Source organism: Pterocles gutturalis, unplaced genomic scaffold, assembly GCF_000699245.1.
Source record: "Pterocles gutturalis isolate BGI_N339 unplaced genomic scaffold, ASM69924v1 scaffold17130, whole genome shotgun sequence".
Classification (NCBI taxonomy): Eukaryota; Metazoa; Chordata; class Aves; order Pterocliformes; family Pteroclidae; genus Pterocles; species Pterocles gutturalis.
Window position 1 is genome coordinate 1 of NW_010138591.1, and position 20,000 is coordinate 20,000.

Consider the following 20,000-nt stretch of genomic DNA (forward strand, 5'->3'; position numbering starts at 1 on the left):
CCGCCGCAGGGCTCTCCCCTGCCCTTCCGCCGCGTTTGTGCCCCTAGCTGCGGGTTCAGAGACTTTTAAAGTACATCCCGGTTGCTTGTAGAGTCGTTTTCCTCGAAACGGGCATCAGCTCGTCGCCCGTTCTTTGATTTCTTTTAAAAAAGATCCGTGTAGCGCTGAAACCTCAAATCTCCTCCTGAAATAGGTGAATTGGAGCAAAACAAAAGCACTCGGGAGGCGGTATTTCAGTGCGTGTCGCTCCTTGAGGAGTTTTCACTCGGTGGGGGAGATGTGGCTGGGGTGGGTTTTGGAGCTCCACCCTTTTTGCAAAAGGTTTAGGAATCTCCACATTGTCTGCAAAGCAGATGGGAGAGGTGCGTGTTAATGCCGGTTGGGTTCTGCGGTGTCACGTCCTTAATTCATTTTCAGCTGAAGACAGTAGTGGAAAGCAGTGATTGATGTAGAAAGTACATTGCTTTCAGTTCTTCTAAACAATTTTCTTAATATGTAGTGTTTCCTTAACATAATCTTCCAGATCTCAGCTCACAATAAATACTGCAATTGTTTACATGCACAGGTTTTATATGCATCATTCCTTCACAAAATTTAATCGAAATGTAAGTATGATTTTTATATGCGGTAATAATATGCCCATAATTTTGGCAGTCTAACTGGCAAGTGTTATATTCCTTTGCTAGGTTGTAAACTTTGGTGTGTTTATAGGCATTCTAGTTTCTTGGTGGTGGTTTGGAAGCAATAATGTTTCTTTCCAACATTGAATTATTTTTACTAGTGATAATTAGATTTTTATCTTCTACCATCGAAATAAAAAAAGTAGGTACCATCAGCACACACATTTCAGATGTGTGAAGAGTGCATTTAGATGTTTGGAATCTGGCTAGTGCTCATGTGCTGTAGTTTGAAAGGCTGATGTGTAGGAACACAGGTTTTTCTTAAGTCAATGGTAGCACTAGTATGGTGTGTCTGACAGTTAGAATGTGGTTATGTGTGTGTCCGTATGGATCGTGTATCTGTTCTTAAAAAAACAGCGTAAATACATTTGTCTTTAATTAGTCCTAAGCAGCTTGATTATAAGTCATATTAGATAAGAAAAATCTTTAAATCTGATGAGAAAATGCAGGTTCTCTCGTTTCAACTAATGAACCGAATATGCTTAATCTGAACATGGAATGTGTTACGAAGAACTGAATTCTTCAGTTAAAATGGTTTCTGTATTTGAGGGATATTGTAACAGGTATGGGTCTTGAGATACCAACTTGAACATCTCAGGCCTTCTTTCATGTCCAGTGTTGGATGCGTTAGTTAGAAAAAGAATAATACAATATTCTAGGTATTCTTTTTTTAAAAAAAACCCTTTTCATCAATATTTTATTCTAACTTTGCAAGAACAGTTAATAATGATGGTGGTGTATCATGAAGTGGTGAGGATGAGTTTTCTCAGATCTTGGCTTTTCATGATAAAATAAACAGATTGAGACTGTGACAGATGTTGTGGTCTAGACCTTGGTCTGCCAAGGGGTGGAATCTTGCAAACCTTGCACTGTCTGAAATTTGGGCAGGTACACAGTGGGTTACAGTGTTAGCCAACTCTGTTGTCTGGCATGAATTTATCTTTTTTGACTGAGCAAATCAGCATCTTATTTGGCAAGAAATGCATATGAGTTTGTAGGTATATTTCAGAAGTGTATTTGTTTTTGTGCAAAATCTGATGTAAATTCAAATTTGCAACAAGCTTGTTAGCAAAACTGTCCTGTTATAGGTCTTTGTGTAGTAAAAGCTCAAGTGTTTAAGTACAATGTGAGCTAAGTGTGCATGAGCCTGAAACACTGGAAGAAATATGTAATGTAGGTTTTGTTTACGTCATGGTAGAGAGCTGTGTATTGAATGTATATACATAAAACCAAAATGTACTTCCCTAAAACAGTTTTCTAGTTTTAGAACAAGAATAGCACACATGAGAATCAAGTTCCAGCAAGCTTTGTGGTGGAAAATGCCCTTTAGAAGTGTTTCTGTCATACATCAGGTGAAAGCATGTGTTCCATCTTTCTTCCCTCTGTGTACCTGCCAGGGTAGCAGTAAGCTCTAGTGGAGGAGGAGCTGGTGAGGCATCTGAAGGCTTCTGTGACTGTGGGTGGACTTAATAAACAAGGCAAAGCTGCTTGGATTGGAGAGGTCACTGTGCAGAGCTACTGTAGCCAGGGCTCGTGTTATATACATCACCTGCTATAGATTACTGTTTGCACCGTCAGATGGTAATCCGGGATAGATTTAGGTAGCAAGAAGCTTTAGCTGCTGTGTTCAAGTTTTCACCGGATGCTGGAAAATGCTGGTCACTTGGAATGTTCCTTCCTTGTTATGGAAAGTACACCTTAAGTTATATTTATGAATCTTAAAATTCACAAGTAAGCTATGTAAGGACTGAATGCCATGGAAACTGCAGCTATTACAGGAGGGGGAAGGTGCATTGTTAAATTAATTCTCAGGTGATAGTATTCAAATAACAGCTAAAGGCAAGTGTGCTGCAAGTTAGCACTCAGTGATATTGATTCCTGCTGAATTACTTTCTGTAGTTCTTAATGAATGGAAGGCCAGACAGCAGTTTTGAGTGCGTACTGATGGGAAAATGCTTTTCTTACTTATTTTCCAACAGGGAAAAGGGGGTGGTCTCAAAGTGAGTCTGAGTCACTTTTCAAGTACTCCCCAACCATCTGGCAGGTTCTCTGTAGAGAAAGCAAAAGCTGATGACTGTAATGAATACTTAAATCTCTGGAGTACTGGGCAAGCTTAAAAAATATATATTCATCTATTGCTAGATGAATAATTGCTAACCCTTAGAAATTAAATAGTAAGGTACTGGCAGTCTTGAAGCTAAGACCTAGCTAAAATTTTCTACAGTATATGGAGTATCTCTCTAATGTTTCTTTGTTGTGTGCATGTGGTGCTGTTTATCCATGGCAAGAAGGAATCTGAAGGCTGGGGCTAGAAAACTAGATGGCCATTAGTCAGAATGCCTTATGATCTCCAGCCAAAAAAATGTAGCCTGTGTTTTCTTGCCTTATTGGTAGGTTAAAGTTTTTAGTCAAGTAATAAACACTTGTGTATTTATTGTCATGTGTAATTGCCGGCTTACAAATATACATGTATGTCTTAAATGTATGTCACACACAATTGTTAATAAACAGATCTTCTTGTGGAAACTGATTTACTTGGATAGCTGTTGTCTTAATTCTGTGGATTTTGGTCCATATAAGTTGCTGCTGAGCAATTTTACAGGCTTTCAAGGTTTTGAGACTGTGAATATGGAACAGAATTCGCAACAGTATCTTCGATCTGTAGAGTGACAGGGGTGGCACCTAGCAGTTAGTGTAGCCTTGGTTCATCTTGAATGTGTTACATTTACTGCTCTAGTGACCAAATATCCCAATTTTTGCAAAGTTATTATGGGCTAGCAAGTAATTTTTTAATTTCTGTGGGTTATATGTGAAGTACATAGGTGCAAAGAAGAATGTGTTGGGGTTTTTGATGTTGCAATCAAAGCAGGTTAAGACCTTACAAGGTTGCTGTGCCCCAGTAATAGGGTGGAAACTTTTTAACAATTTGGGTAAGCAGAATTGGATGCCCTAGCTACTAATTTTCCGTAGCCATGCAAATGACATTTCGGGAACTATGAATCTCCTCAGCAGTAGTTCAAATTATTCTTTCCAATTCACTGTTGACCAGGGCATAGTAACTTTGGTTTGCTGGGTATAAAATTAGTCAGTGCTAATATTGGAGTGGGGAGGGAGCTTGCTGGCTTTTTATAGGAAATCTAGCCTGGCTGTTATACTTTAATATATCTTGAAAAATAAAATTCTTCTGTTTCTGTAGTACTTGGTTTGTTTGATATTGTTGTATAGCAAATACGTCTTTTAGAGGCTTATTCTTCAGTACACTGTGATTTGAAGAACAGAGAAGTGGGAAAAATCCTTGGTATGCTGGAAATAGGAGGTAAGGCATCCAAATGGTAGTTGTGTTTTAAAATATAATCCTTAGAAATGCCATGTGGAATACTAAACAACCAGTTGAAAATATACTTGATGATGTTAAGGTTTTTTTTGTCTGACATGCAGTGGAACTTAGTAAAGTGCCTAAAGAAAGCTGCAGGAGGAATTTTTTGTCTGAAGTGCAACGTAGGTGAGTTGTGTGGAGGATTTTTTTGGTTTCCCATCCCTCTGTATTCCCTTCCTGTGTCTTGTGCCCTGTCCAAATTGCAATATTAAACACTTGACTTTGCAGTTGTGCAAAGTTCTTAAAACTTTCATAATATACATCAAGCTCTAGCAAGGCTTTTTTGGACATTTCAGTTCTGTTTTTAATCTTGCAGTTTTAACATATTTGCTGGTTTTATGCCATGTGAGCTCCTGGTCATAATAAAAAAAATTTTGCTTGGTAGATAATTATTTCATCTGTTTTATGTCAAATTAAGATGTTCATAAATGGAAGTCTACAGCTTTGTCAAGTCTGTGTCTTTAGTTTTGCTTTTTTTGTTCTACTTTGCTTTTTCTGTCATTTTTGAGAATTGGAAATGAATGAAAGCGTTTGAGTAACTTTACCAGTTACACACTTAGCAGGGTGTGTCATCTTCACTGAAGACCACATGCATGTCGGGTCTGAAATTTTATTAGGCTGTCTCATTTTCCTGAATAAATACCAAGGGAGACAAAAATAATCACCTGCTCTAAACCGGGAATGAGAGTCCTAGACAAGACAAAGATCTGAAATTCTTTGGCCGGAAGCCAACACTTTTTTTTTTTTTTAAGAAAATAGATAATTGGGGTGTACATAGATCTCTGATGAACCAGAGTTAATGCCAGTTAATCAGTTTGACTTAAATCACCCTCCAGAACTGCATTTTATGTAAGGTCTTGGAGATCAGGAATTGTGTGGAGACTTCTTGACCAGAAATTATCTGTTCCAGTAAATTAGAAAATATCCTGAAGTCAGACTGATGAGGAAGGTGCTTTTTTTGGAACAAAATAAAACTTCAGTGCAGTCAGACAGAATAGCAGTGAGTAAGAATTTGCTGATTACTTAATTGTGCAGTTATTGGTGACTTGGTTTGAAGAATGTCTCTGTGAAATATTTTAAATCATGGTAATTGTTGGAAGTTGATTTTTCAGGTAAACTGTGAAAATTCTGCTATGTGTAACTATACCCACAAAAAGTGTAGGAAGAGACCTTGTGTTAGGATATATTTGAGTTAAACTTGTATATAAAGCTAGAAAAACTGTAAGGCCTGAATGCAGGTACTTGGGGATAAGTGTGTGGTGCTTGGTGGGGATGGAAAGGCTAGAGAGAGGGGAACAGCAGGGTCTACCAGTTCGTTGTTCCCAGCACAGTTGCTTTTGTTCTTCAGCTACAGGTTACTGACTGAATATCTGCTTGGTTTTTTACATAAAAAAAGGAGGGAAATTGTGTGAACCTGGGGAGATGGAAGGGATCTTCTACTTACTTTCTATTAAAACTTCTTCCATCATCCATTCCCTTTCGGGTTCTTACACTCCATGACTTAACTTTCCTTCCTCAGTGACCTGACTAGGCTGAATCTTAGTTTTCAGCCTGTGAAGGTCTCCCTCATTGTGTCCGTTTTCCTGAGTAAAAAAAATTGAACCAGTTCTAGTCTCTCCAATGTCCTCAATACCTCCTTGTTTCTGTCCTATGTGTTGTTGTCAAACTGTTGATTCTTCCACATCCATGTTTCTCTGGCTTCCTGGCCCTGTCTGCTAATCTGTTTTTTTCCCAGAAGCTCAGGATTACATTTGAGAATGTAATGTTTCCTCTGAGGCTGGCCCTGGTGTAGAAGGTGCTAGCCTCAGTTATACCTGCCCTAGATCGCTGAAGCCCACTGGGGAGAGGTTACCACAGGACTTAGAAGGATGAAACAACTGTAGACGAGGGAGGTTTCCCGAGTTCGTGCATTACTGGGCTGGAGCACTGTTTGCCTTTATATGGCATCCATACTTTGGATGGTACATGTTTGTGCCACTGTACATCTTCTGCCACTTCAGAGCTGTTGTTACTCTAGCTTTCTGAACTCCAGAAAGTCTTTTCCTTCACACTTAGTGTTTAGAAGTTTGTATCCCAGCTTAAGTTGGGGTGTACTAGTTGAAGTATGCCTTAGCAAAGGGAATTTCTTCCAGAATTTAAAATCATTACTTCAAGCAGTGTGGGTAGGAACTTATCAAAAATCATCTGACTTAAGGTTTTTATTTCTTTCATTTGTAAGGCTTAAGTTACAAGCTTCTTAGAAAAAAAGTAGTTCCTTTGTCTCTGTTGTGGAGGAATTTGCTCCCTGTGACTTGTTTTGGGTGGTTTGGGTTTTTCAGAATACTAGAATTCTTTATGGTACATTTCTATGCATCAAAGGGTATCACCTTCCCAGGGTGTCAGCTTTCCTCAAGTCTGCCAACTTAGAAGTTTTACGTAAGATCCAAGTGGACATTTCACAGTGATTCAAGGAGGCACAAAGTACTCCCTCAATACATTTGAAAGCTCCTGAAATGTAATGGATAACTTAAATGTTCGATTCTAATTTGTTCATTGCAGTTTTTCAGATACCGTGAATTTTTATACCAAATGTTTCATTTTGGTGTAATACAGGGCTGCGTGCTGATGGGAAAAAAAAAAAAAAACAAGCTTCACTTTGGGTTTGCTGATGGGAAAAAAAAAAAAACAAGCTTCACTTTGGGGAGGGAGTGTGGCTGCTGTTCAGTTCATTCTGTCTGTTTCTACCTGGGCATTGAGGGAGAAATCCAATACCTGCACTGCTTGCACCATGGAGTAATTAAATACTCAACGAGCAGCTATTTCAATCTGAATAAACGCTTTATACTGGCCTAATTTTAGCCAATTGAATCTGTTCCTGTCTACATGAAGATTTCTACTGTCATTTTATACGTGTTTAACATGGGGGGGTTTTGCATGCAAAGAGGACCCTGATTCTCCCAAGTCATTTATGATTACCTGTGTTCTGTATCTGTATACATCCGTCATTCTAGCTGACAACTGGACATCAAAACTCTGCTTTGTAGCTAACTCCTAGGTGACGCTGAACTGCGAATGGGTGCTTTGCTGCCAGCTTATGGCAGCTAGACTTTTATAAAAATGTTCATTTTAAATGTAATTTGTAGTCTTTACTAATGTTTGATAAAACTGGTGGTGTGTGAATCCTTGTGCTTTGTTCACCAGATATTGCTGGGTGTATAGTAAAGTTTCTAAAAGTAAGCTTCTACTTACACAACTTGTGTTTATATAACAAGCTGTTTTCCTTAAAGTTCTCCACAAAGTTTTTTTGCTTTTTAGGAGAATCAAATGCTAGCAGAATTTGTGATCAGCTGTTTTGACTTTTACTGAAAAGATGGTGTAATGGCTCACTGCTGTGCAAGAAATTGGATAAACTTTCTCACAACGTATATTTAACTTGAAACAGCCTGTTCTAGTGTGACTAAATCTTCTGGACCAAGTCTGTTCTTTTTAAGTTGAACTAGAATTAGTCTGACCTCAGACATCTTACTCAGAAATGTAATTTAGCATTTATGCTACTCCTTCCCTGTGCTGAGAGAATTACATCAGTTATAAAATAAAACATGACTAGTTATTTTTGTCTTGCATGATTTGAGAACTGTTTAAGAAAAAAAAAGCCACAAACAAATCCAACTTCTTAAACCTTAAATTCCCAGTTTAGATTCTTCATAAAAGTTCAAGTCCTACTTGTAAAAAGTTTAAAAATACATGTTTTTCTTTCTCAGATAATATCTCCTACGGCATTGTTTTTGGCTGCAAAAGTGGAAGAACAGCCACGGAAACTTGAACATGTTATTAAAGTAGCACATGCCTGTCTTCATCATCAAGAGCCACAACTGGATACAAAGAGTGATGTAGGTGGAAGTCATGATTTTAAAGATAATGAGATGACACTGCATCTAATGATTTGTTACATTGTCTTGACTGGATTATTGGTGTCTGCAAACTGGAGAAAACCTGTTGTTTTTACACCCTTTAAGACTTGTATTACTTAATATAACTTAAGGCTCAAATATTTGTCTTATGAAACTTGAAGAGATTGCTCCATCTTGAACTTGCGTTATTTTTAAGAGTTCTACATGTGTAGTAGAAGACTAGAAAGATGTTAAATGAGAGGCTTCAGGCATGGTTCCAGAAGTTATAGTTTGTGTGCAGAGAGGAGTTAAGGACACTGTGTTTGTCTTTCTCAACCAGAGGCTCACTGTGCACTGTTTACATTCTGTTTTAAAGGATGCGATATGGTTGTCAGCTGCTGCCTCTGCTATACGTTGGTCTTCCTTTCGTTTGCCACTGTTTGTATGGCTTACACTTACTTTGTAGTCCACGTTTTCTCTCCTGAGATGAGTCTTCCTGAAACCAAACATATGAGGAAGTATGGTGGAAATGCATCAGAGCTGTCCTTCTGGAAGGTCAGGCTGAGCTAGTTATACCCTGCTGGACCTCAGCTGACATATAAAACCATTTGAGCACCTTTGCTGTGCTCCCAGTTCTTGGAATGACATGCGGAGGTGTATATATATGCGTTTGAGCCCACAAGCTTAAGATAGCTTACCACAGGCCAGCTGAGTATCTCCAGCTGTATTTTAAAGTACTTGTAAAATGAATAGCCTGCCTAGAGACACGGGTTGATTTGCACTGGCAAGCCTTTGTTATTCTTGTAGCATCCCCCACTTCTCCCAAAAATGCTGTGCTGGAATAGATTATATGAGATCCAGACTAAGTAAATCTTACTGTGAAAGATGGTTAGGCTGGAATAACTGAATTTGCAGTAATGTTTATACGGGTAGAAGAAAGTATTAACATAGTGAAGTGTTCGAGTTGTCAGTTCTAACTGGCTTGAGTAGTGGTCTTACCTTGTGTGTTGCTAATACCAGTATTCAAATAGGAAGCGTATGATTAAAATTTTGAGACGATAGAAGCTACGTCTTGACCTGTTTGCTTATTTGTTTCAGGCATACCTTCAGCAAGCCCAAGAGCTGGTTATACTTGAAACAATAATGCTTCAAACTTTAGGTATGTCTCTTTGAATATCTCCTGTGCAGCCAACTTACCATGAAAAAGAAACAAGACCCAAGTAACTGGATTTTTGATGTGCTGTTGGTACACTAGAGTTTTACATTTACTAGAATGTGCTAATTTTGTGTACAGCTTCTGAAGTAGATGTTTCTGACAGCAGGGTTACTACTTCTCAACGTCAGAAGTCATAGTGTAACCATTTAATGGATTCAGGTGATTCCAAAATTTGACGTGGAATGTTCTGACAAGAAGCTCTTCTGACTTCAAAGTAACATAAATAGAGGCAATTGCAGCTGGTAGACCTGAGAACACTGACTTACTCAGATATTCTTAAATAGCACTTTGAGTATATTGTTAAAAAAAAAAAAAGCTGACAGTAATTACCTCATTCTTAAAATAGTGTCATAAACAAAGGTTTAAGTCACTGACCTACAAATTGACTTAATTTGTAATTTTGTAGATGCAATGTGTTGTAAGTCCCAGAAATAATGAATAAAATGTGTGCACACGCATGTATTTCAGTGTCTGTAATAGAGTTTTTACCGACTTATTAATGTACTAGAAACTGTTCAGACATGTTCAACTTTAAAAATGCAGTAACTTCCCAAGCATGTTGATTTTTAGGACTTGAGATTACTGAAGGAATGTTCTACTAATTGATCTTGAAATGGCTATACCATCTACCATGAAAAAGTGAAGAATAAAAGGCAGTTAAATAGTGTTAGTTGATCTTCAGTGCAAAGGTTTAGCAAGCATTTCAGGTCTGGGGAAAGAAAAGGGATTTCTGTTTTGTTTTTTTTATTTAACAGATGGAAATGTGTAGTTCTAAAACATATTTTTAACTCTTCAGGTTTTGAGATTACCATTGAACATCCACACACAGATGTTGTGAAATGTACGCAGTTAGTGAGAGGTCAGTGACTTTTAACCACTTCTGTAAGTCCTTTTTTAATTTTACCTTTCTAGTAAAATTTGATGGGGATGTTATTTGTCTAATATGATCTTGACGAAGTATGGTGTCCAAAGAGTTTTCTTAAAGCTAATTACTAAAAGCCTGATCTTAACCTTTAGAGTCTGATAAAGAGTCCAGTTCTGTCCTTCATAATTTTTTTTGCTTATTAGCTTTGATTTTAATAATTTCTGTTCCGTGTTTTCTTAAATGGCAGAAGCAGTTAGTAGTTGAAAACTGAATAGCAAGCTACTTGGTATCTGGCTAGATTTTCACTCTGAAGTAGTCTTACCAAGTAAAGTTTAGTCTACATATTGGGTTGAGTGCTAATGTTAGCTTTGTGCCTAGCAAATCTTTTTAGGTAATGAACTGAGGGATAAAGAGTGCATAGCAGGTCTGCTATCCCATGCAAATACTTCAAGATGTGGCTAGTTCTTTTCTGGAGCAGGGTGTACTTGCTTTGGATGGTGGCACAAAACCCCAAACCTTTTGTTAAACAATCATATCCTCTAACTTGTGTGCAGCTTGTTAATGACACTCAGGCTAGAAACCTGTTTTGTTCTTTAATATTTTTTGTTGACTTTTGGCACGCCTTCTTTAATTGGTTTCCTTTGGAGCTTTAAAAAAAAAAAAAAAAAAAGAAAAAAAAATCCTCTCATAAGATGGAGGATGAAAATATTAGGAATCAGCTGTAAAAGCACCTAAAATAAGCTTTTCACTTTAATGTTCCTTAATTTAAGAGTGTTTGGAAATTATTAGACCATGGTTGTTAGTCTTTAGTCACTAGGTGTTGTTGCACTTGAAAAAAAACAAAGTTAAGTGCTTCAAAAATTTTGGGTTTTTTTCTCTATAAGATACAGGAAGTTAGGTGCAACTTCATCATGTTAACTAGATCTGTTTTGTAGCAATTCCAGAATTAAAGTTGTTTTTTGAAGGAAAAGTATCTCTCCTTCCTCATTTTAAAGTAGCTTACTGGTGTAGTGTCTTCAGAGTTTGATTCTACATATGACTGATGCTGTGTGTAACTTATTTGCATATGAAGTAGCTTTATTGCTGTTCTTGCTATAAGATGATTCTTTGCTTTCTGTCCAGATGTGATTGTGACTCAGTGCATAAGTCAGATTGCACCTAAAGTCTCAATAGTCTGCATCAGCAGCTCTGTAGGGTTTTGCTCTGGATTTTCTTAGCTGTCGGTCAGTGTAAATGTGAGCATGTATTTTACTGTTTTGTGTGGGGCCCTGCGCTTCTGTTTAGTATTTGGAACTGTGGGGAGGGGTGGCAGGCAGTACTGTAGCTGTGTCAGGATTTCCACGTTGGCAAGTGTATTTGACTTGAGCCTGCAAGAAGAAAGACATATTGCTAGACAAAAACTCTCTTTGCTTTAGTCAAGGGTAGATACCCCTCTAAGACAGTTCACTTTTTTCCCACATGTTTTATATGCTACTTTTGTGCACTCACAACATTCATACTTTGAAGGTATGGACTACTTTCTGAAATTGACATTTTAAAGCTAGTGTTTAATGGCAGCACTGTTTAACAAAATACTCATAATCCAAAATTATGCCATATTTTTCTTCTTGAAATCTGAAGACTCCAGTGAGGGCTGAAAATCCATGTACTGCAAGGACTGGTACAAAGTGACTATAATACATCTATTACTTGAAAACCTTCTCACCAGAGTAGGTGTGCTCCTTAGTACATGGAAGCATGAAAACTGTAGTCATACATGCAAGTCAAGCAAGTCGAGAATAATTGCAATGGAACATTAGTCTTGCATATTGAGTGAATAGAGATGTGCTGTTGGGCACAGTGATGTATCTTCAAAGATGTGGTGGTATGATTTTAGTTCTCTAGCTCTGAACGTTTATTTATTGGACAATGTTGTTTTAATGTGAATAGGTGCAACACTTGGATATCAAGTCCTGAAGCTTTCAAAATATATTCAAGACTGTTGTCAGTGTTTGGCCTTTAGTGCTGAAGGGATTGACTGAGAAGTTAAATGTAAGGTTGCTTCCTCTGTTTCTGGCAATATGCCTTCTTGGACAAAAAGCACTGTTTCAGAAGGCAGAGAGAGACCTTTTTTTATTAAAGGTGATTAACTTACCGGAGACTATTTTAAAACCTTCAACTGCATGTTTGGGGGGAGAAGGAAGGGAGGAATATAATATGACTGATGATTTAAGTATCAAAAGAGAGGCAACAAAGTTAGCTGAGGTATGCAGGTGTGCTTAAGGTTTTGTCTTAGCATGTGTGCCCTGAATTGCCATGTTTCAAGAAGATCTCCTGGTCCCTTAAACTTGTGCTGGCTAAACTTAATTCAGTGAATAAGAGGACGGCTGATTCTCTATATCACTTTTGTTGTCTTGCATCCAGCGTAATGTGCTTTAATGCTGTCACTGTTGCCTGTATTTTTCTGTAAGCTCCCCCCTTTAAAAACAAAATGGAAGAAAACAAAATCTCTTTTTGTTGTTGATGGTCAAAAGATTCAGTGAAGTCTGTCAGAAGACTGTCTAGGCTAGTAGTAGCATACCAGAATCAATTGCTGGAAGCTGAAGATGAACATGTAAGTGAGAATTGGTGCAAATAAACATAATTGCTTCAACATACAACTAAAGAAAAAGCTGAATTCTTCATCTATAAGCTTGAAAGCCTTTCTGAAGGTAGTACTAGACAACACAAGTCATTGTAGATAAGGGGTGACTGGATGGATACTTTAGACCTGAACATCATTAATCACTGTGTATCTTAATTATTCCTTCTGGTTTTGAAAGATTCATGGCTTCATGAAATTGTTCCACCTACAGTTCGGTCAGTGTAATAGGCAAGGAAAATGGTGTGGGCTCAGTCTTTTTTCTGCACCATTCTTCCTCAGTGTCAAGAGACTGAGAAGAGGAGACAGGACCATCATTCCTTAGGATCCCACAGGTCCTCTAAGGAATCTGGAGGCAGTGGATCTGTGAAGGCCTGTCAGCAAGCTTCAGTGCCCATGCCAAGAATGCGCCGGTACTGAAGAGAGAAGAAAAGAAACCCACCAAAGCCTGTTCTGGTGTCAAACTACCTTCCTGGCTTGAATGCTAGTTGAATGATCAGCAGTGAAACTGCCTTAGCACTGAGACCATGACATGGTCCTCTGAGACTGATTTTTGCACCAGAGCTTGTTCCCAGACTGCTTCTGGTGGAACTTGAAGGGAAGGAATCTGTATCGTCATCTGCACTTTGGGAGTCTTCAGTCATTCCTTTTTCTGTGTTGGTACACAGCCTTCTTTTGGAACTGAAGATTGGATCCCAAGGATTTCTGGACTGTTCTCGCTACTCTGCAGGTTAGCAGGTATCTTGAACACCCATGATCCTTACTAATCTTATGTGGAAATTGCGGTGTCAAATCCTTCAAATAAACCATAGTATCTGTGTGCACAGCTGCCGTTGGTGTAAGTTGGGCTGCTAAAGACAAGGTGGCAGAAGAGGAGATTAATCTGAATGAGTCTGCTTTTTCAGAGGGCATTCTGATGAGGAAAATTTAAATCTTGGAAAGATCTTAAACACCAGCAGCAGTCCAGCACTGCTACAGGTGGCCTTCACATTCTGAACTTTCACCTCAGGCTTTTACAAGCTTGCTCCCAAGGTTTAAATACTTTCAAGCAAGTAAAGCCACCAGGACTGCTCATACCCAAATGCCTACACCGTGGCCTCCTCCAGCCCTTTCCAGATGCAGCCTGCACCCACGAGTATAGCTCCATTCAGAGCCTGTGGCTTTTTTCCTTTTGCCCAGAAGGACTTCAGCGAGCTTTCTCTCTTCTGATGTTGAGTGGTTTTTTTGCAGTCTCCTCTTTCTGGGGAACACTTACGTGAGTTCTCAGAGTCCTAGGCATAGCCAGCTACCACTATGCTAAGGGTGGCTTGGCAGTCATGTTTTCATCGTTATCTGGAGAACCAAGATAACCTAGCCTTGAAGGAAAGACTCAATTGCACCAGTTGAATTGCCCAATAAAAAGCATTTTGGCTTCCAGTTGGGAGTTTCTTGGAGACAGTAGCCTTTTGGAAGGTGTATTGGACAGCAAGTCCCGTTTCAAAATCTTGATTACTGCTTTAGTAATCCCCTGCCTTAGGGTTGCTTCTGCAGCTGTGAGACAGGATGGGTGTTTTAAATCACTCCTGAATGATAAAATATAAAACCAATTATTAATGGCTGGTGTCCTAGTAATCAGTCTTGCCACTTGTGAGTTCCACCAGAGAAGCTCTGCTGGCTTGTTCTAACCTCTGCTTCAAGATTATTTTAATTTGGAGATTCACTTTCCACTACTATAAAGAAAACGCATCAAAATATAGGAACCAAAATTCATTAGCTTTAATTTTGGTGATGGATTCTACTGAACTAAAGCTATGCTAATGTAAGAGGAGTTTGGGAGACTTGTTTTCAGTTGTGCCTTGTGTTACCATAGGCTTTAGTTGTGAGCTGAAATTTCTTGCTGGTTTTGGCAATGATGATTATTTAGCTGTAAATAAGTTGAAACTGTAGTATAGGTAAGGTATTTAGGACATTAATTTTTGACTGAGGCTAAATGCATGTTTCAAGATGTGATTCTTTTCTTCCAGGTATGTGTTTTGATTTACTCAACTTTCAAGCTGATGTAAAATAGAAGTTTTCTGGCATCTGCTTTTCTTCCTTGTTCAGAGGGGACATTGCAGAGAGAGTAGAGATGCTTCTTGGTCCAGTCCCTTAATTCAAAACATGTTGTAACTTTACAGAATATAGAAGATCCTTTAAACATTACTTTGATGAAAAATGAAGAGCAAGACATCAATTTCAGTGTCATTCAACCATTCTGTGTTTTCATTTGTTTTGTTAAGATAGTCTCATTTCACTTGCTTGGTAACACTGCCTTACATTTTTTCGATGGGAGGAAGAGGTTGAACTCCATGGTTATCTGGCATGCAATTACCATTACAGTTTGGAAACAAAATCTTGTAACACTGTCACATTGTCAGTTCACCTTTTTATTATTATGGATTAATTGAATTTGCGTGTGGGAATGGATCCTGTTACCTTGCTGCTTCCATGTTCTCAGATTATGGCACTGCCCAGCTGTGTAGCATAAAGACAAATCTGATTTATACTCCTTGGCAATCATTAGAAGTTGAGTTAAATCACATTTTTAATATGCTTTTTAAAAATTAAAAGTAATTTCAGTCTTTCTGAAACTTTATGGAAAGGTTATTATTAAAATAAAAGTTTAACAATCTTCCCTTTGACATAAAATTCAACAATACACTTTCTGCAGGTAGCACTGATTGCAAGTGATAGTGTCAAAGTAAGAATTCAATGAAGGCGCATTCAATCTTCAGTTAGAACCATTGTGCCCAGCCATTCCATTATATGCATGTGACAGTAAGTTCTCTTACCTGAGTGAGAAGCGTTGGGGTTTCACTGGTAGGGGCTAGTGCTAGATGGCTGTGACAGCCTGCCGTTAGCTTTTCATTTCTGGCACGTTGCAGTCTTGTGTGGTTTTTTCCCTGACTGTAACTAAAATGAAGTGTTTATTGAAGCTTTGCCATAGGTTTAACAAATGTGGAACAAAATGTTACAAGTACGGTGCTTTTAATTAGAGGGAGCAGAAAACTAGTTTACTTTTTTTTGCCATCTAGCTTGGGAGCTTGCTGTGTTTGTTGTAGGGCTTTGGGAGAGAGGTGTGGCTGTTCTGGGGAGCTGCTGGGGGGTGGGAGGGGTGTTCTCCAGCTGTCCTGCCATGCCCCTCTCCAGGAGCAGGACTTGCACTGTGCTGTGAATGGGCTTTTACTGACTGCCTTGCTGCAGTCCGAGGCTGTGCTAGCTATCATCTGTAAAGGAGGGGGGGAGCCAGGGGTTCCTAGAAGAGAGCACGCTCGTGTGTGAGGCATTTGTGGGGTGGATAAGCAAAGGGAAACTATTCTGTGGGTTGTACAGGGGGAGGGTCAGTGATTGGAACGACTGGTCCATCTCCAGTTACTGAACGTAATGGCCTCTTCTGGATCTTGGAAAATATTATTTTAAAGGCTAGGTAGCTAAATTCAGATCAGTTCTGTGGAAGTACCAAGTGGTGCTTTTAGAAGGTAAAACTGCTTTAATTTTGGAATGAACCTGACAAGTTAGTGCAGATCTTTAATCTCTCTGTTTTTCTTTTCTTACAGCAAGCAAGGATTTGGCACAGACATCCTATTTCATGGCTACCAACAGGTTGTTATCCTGAACCTCTTTGTTGCACTGTTGTAGCACACTATAGCTTCCTTTACTGCAGGGCCCCCTATATGTGTCTTACCCTTGTTGCGACAGGAGACTGGGCCATCTCCAGTGGTGGTACCTTCCTGCTTGCAGTGCGGTGTATTGTACAAGGGCCTGATGGCACAGAGGGGTTAAATGCACAATGAGAAGTGTAGTGGTGCTTTCTGATGACATTTTCTCGATTGTGAGTGCATAAGTCTAAAATTGGTAGCCTGAATAGCAGCTAAAGATTACAAAGAGATAAACTTAACCTAGAAAATCGAGCATCTTGGTAAGTACAAAACTATTTCTAGTTTACACTTGTAGTTAATGGCAGTTTTCTCTTAACTTTAAATATATTGATCCAGTCTTAACTTATAAAATTGTAGTGGGCCTAAGATCTCTTCAACTAGCTGATATTTCTTTTCAGATAGACTAGTAGTAGCCCAATGTTCTTCCTTTTAGAAACAGCTCTTTAATCTTAATATATAGTTTTAAAACTTAAGTACTTACATAGATTTAAAGTTGAAGGATTACAAATGGGGATTGTGTATACGTAGTCTGCTGTAGAAAGAATCTGAGAATTTATGCAAAAAATCTGAGAATCTGAAAGCAGACTTTAGTCTTGATTTCTCTGTGACTTCAATTTACTTCTTGCAAAACAACTTTGAGCTTTATTTAATAGGATTACATGACGTGCAGAGAGTTTTTAAGCAACTCTCTGCTGGTTATTAGAGTTCTTCCAAATAAATATTTCTTGGTGGTTCTTTGATGGGCACAGTTCTGTATTTGAAACAGCTGTTAAGAAAAGCTGTGATAAAGCAGTGAAACTGAACCAGTATTTCTGTGCTGCTGCCAGCTGGAAGCAGAAGGCGAGTTCACAAATATCACAAATCCAGGCCCGGTGAAAGCTAAGCCCACAAGTAATTCTCTTGGCCTCTGGAACTATTGGGTACCTCCTTCTAACTGTCTCATTCAGAGACTGCATAATCACCTGTATGTTTTTTACTGTAGAATTTTAATTGACCATATTATACTTTGGTTTTAGTACTTACGTACAGTAGAATAACTGGTAAATTTATTTACTGTTCATCACACAAATTAAACTTTTCTACCAGATAATGCCCTGCCCTTTGTTTTCTTAAGGCAGTAAGATAGTTATGAACTTAATCAGAAAAATGTTCCATGAACTAATGTTTAACTGCTGTTGCTTGACAAGTTATCATGTTCTGTATGTTGATGGTTGATTTGTTTGGGTTTTCTGTTTTACATGTTTGATTTCCTGTGGTTCCTCATTACGAAATTTGTGCAACAGTCTTCACCTTACTACGTTCTGTCTTCAGTACAAGCCTACTGTGATAGCATGTGTGTGCATTCACTTGGCCTGCAAGTGGTCCAACTGGGAGATTCCAGTATCAACTGATGGAAAGCACTGGTGGGAATATGTAGATCCATCAGTTACTCTAGAATTACTAGATGGTGAGTGATACTGCCTTTTCACAGCTTGAAATTCAAGGGTTTATTAATGTAAAAACAGGAGCATAGTATAGTAAGAGTATAGCTTTAAGCCTAAATTCTCAGTGACTTCATGTACCGGATCCTCAGGTCAAAGAAACATAGGAGCAGGGAGAACTTTGAAAGACAAACTTGGTTTTGAGGCCCTTTCTGTTTCATCCTGTGGGGTGGAACATCCACATACCTTTTGCAGGTGCAGGTTAGAATATTGCTTTTAAGTGCTTTTCAGAACCGGGAAAGAGATGGAAATCTACCAGTGCAAATTCATGCAGTCCTGGTCATTTTGTGTACATCACTGGTCCAGGTTTATGGCTTCACTGTCGCTGACACAACTGTTCTTAAGGCTGTACAGATAATGGCCGTATTTATGAAGGTGGTTCTGTGTTAGTGGTTTGGTATAGCTTATGATATCTCAGGTTCCTATCAAGTATTTTTTTCTTGTTAAATACCTTCTTTCCAGGAGAAGGCATATGCTTGGAAGACCATACATCTAGAAGTTTACTATCTTTTTAGTACTTAACTGCAGTGGAGTCTGAATTTAAGGCCTACATACACTACTGCTTCAGAGGCAGTAGCTTCTGGGGCTTTCAGGTCTATGTACTGGACTTTGCTATTAGTGCTAGAGTGAAACATTTCTTTTAGAGTAGTGGGCAGAGGCCTCTGGGCTTGGTATGGCCCAGCACAGCTCCCCGTGGCCTGCTTTTTTCCTCTGCTGAGCTTTTATTTCTTAATGGCAATTTTTTTTTTAAGTGAAAACTTCAGTAATGTCATGTGAAGCACAGAGCCAGAGTGAGCTTGAAATCGCCAGTTCAAATGTCTCTGTCTTGGCTTCTTTAAGTTGTATCTGTAGTTTCAAATACCGTGGCTGCCTTCTTTCTCATCTGGCTGTTGGTTTGGTGTGTTTGGTAAGCATGCAGCATTTTGGTTTTTAAAATCCCACGAGATGTGTGCTGTGAGCTCACCGTGAACACCCCTTAATTCTTCAAGCACTTCTGGAGCTGGTGGTGTAATAGACTTGGGCAGACCGAAGTGCTGAGGCAGTTTTCCACTTGAGAGCAGCTTGGTTTGTAACTTGCTTGTTGGAGTTCTGGAGAAGCCAGTTCTTCCAGACCAGCAAGAGATCTAGTTTTGCATTCAAATACTGACTGTACCTAATTATTTTTAGCTTGTGAGTAAAATACAAGTTCAGTGGAAAGTATTTTTATTTGCAGCTGACAAGCGTAGACCTACATTTCCTTGTGGACATACTAATTGCAAGTATCTTTGGTTTTTTTAACACAGCCAGCTACTTTGCCTTGAACACAAATTAATCAAAAGCTGCTGTTGAAAACAGGGTGCTTCAAAGGGTCTGATGGCTTATATTTTGCTCAGAGCTGTTGTTGGTTGTTCCTGAAGTTTGGTGGAATGACTGAAACAGTTACTTAGAAATTTATACTTTAGAGGAAACTTAACTTCATACAGGAAATGCCCAAGCTGAATGGCAAGTACGTTATTTTAGCAGCTATTGTTTGTACAGATCCCTCTTCAAAGTTTTGGTCTAATGAATACAGATTCTGCAAGAGTAAAAATAAAATCTTAAATTCAAACCTGTTTTTTGGAATGTGTGTAGTGGCTAGAAGTCTGTCATAGTGAAATACTGTAGCTTTTTTTGTTCAACACTTGTCTAACCATTTTTTTCTTGAATATAGATTCAAATCATGTGCAGCCTGTAGTAACTACTGCAAAAGCTGTATACTGTTAGCCTAGAAAAATGCTTAAAGTTTAACCTGCTTATTACAGAATCAGATGTAAAAATGGCTTTTGGGTTTTTTTTTTCTACCCAGAGCTAACTCATGAGTTCCTGCAAATACTGGAGAAAACGCCTAGCAGGCTCAAGAGAATTAGAAATTGGCGGGTAAGAAATTTTCCTATAACAGTGCCTAGCAAAAAGAGGTGAACTTCTAGGAGAACTATGAACCATGGGAAAAAGTTTAGTTATATCTTATTTGCTCTTTATTCCTGCAGCTGGGTTGGGAGGGGGTGAAACCTTGAGTCAGCTTTTATCCTCACCTTTGAGCTAAGTTAGAATGTACTGTACAAGTATTCTAAGCTGTGTATTTTCTCACTTCTTACCTTTTTGCTTAGGCTACTCAGGCTGCTAGGAAACCTAAAGGTGATGGACAGGTATCCGAGAACTCACTTCTTGGTTCATCTTTGGTCCAGAATTCCATTTTG

At 38.7% G+C, this 20,000-nt stretch overlaps 1 protein-coding gene across 1 annotated transcript in view; it reads left to right on the forward strand.

The window, feature by feature from the left end:
• Positions 1-530: 530 nt before the first annotated feature.
• CCNT2 (cyclin T2) overlaps positions 531-20,000 on the forward strand; it is a 22,195-nt gene continuing 2,725 nt past the window's right edge. The window contains exons 1-8 of the mRNA XM_010083055.1: positions 531-605; positions 7,797-7,925; positions 9,024-9,084; positions 9,938-10,000; positions 16,202-16,247; positions 17,587-17,750; positions 19,610-19,680; positions 19,911-20,000. The exon at positions 19,911-20,000 is cut by the window's right edge and continues 2,725 nt beyond it. Coding sequence (XP_010081357.1) covers positions 558-605; positions 7,797-7,925; positions 9,024-9,084; positions 9,938-10,000; positions 16,202-16,247; positions 17,587-17,750; positions 19,610-19,680; positions 19,911-20,000 — 672 coding nt within the window. The 5' untranslated portion in view covers positions 531-557. The remainder of the gene's footprint in view (positions 606-7,796; positions 7,926-9,023; positions 9,085-9,937; positions 10,001-16,201; positions 16,248-17,586; positions 17,751-19,609; positions 19,681-19,910) is intronic.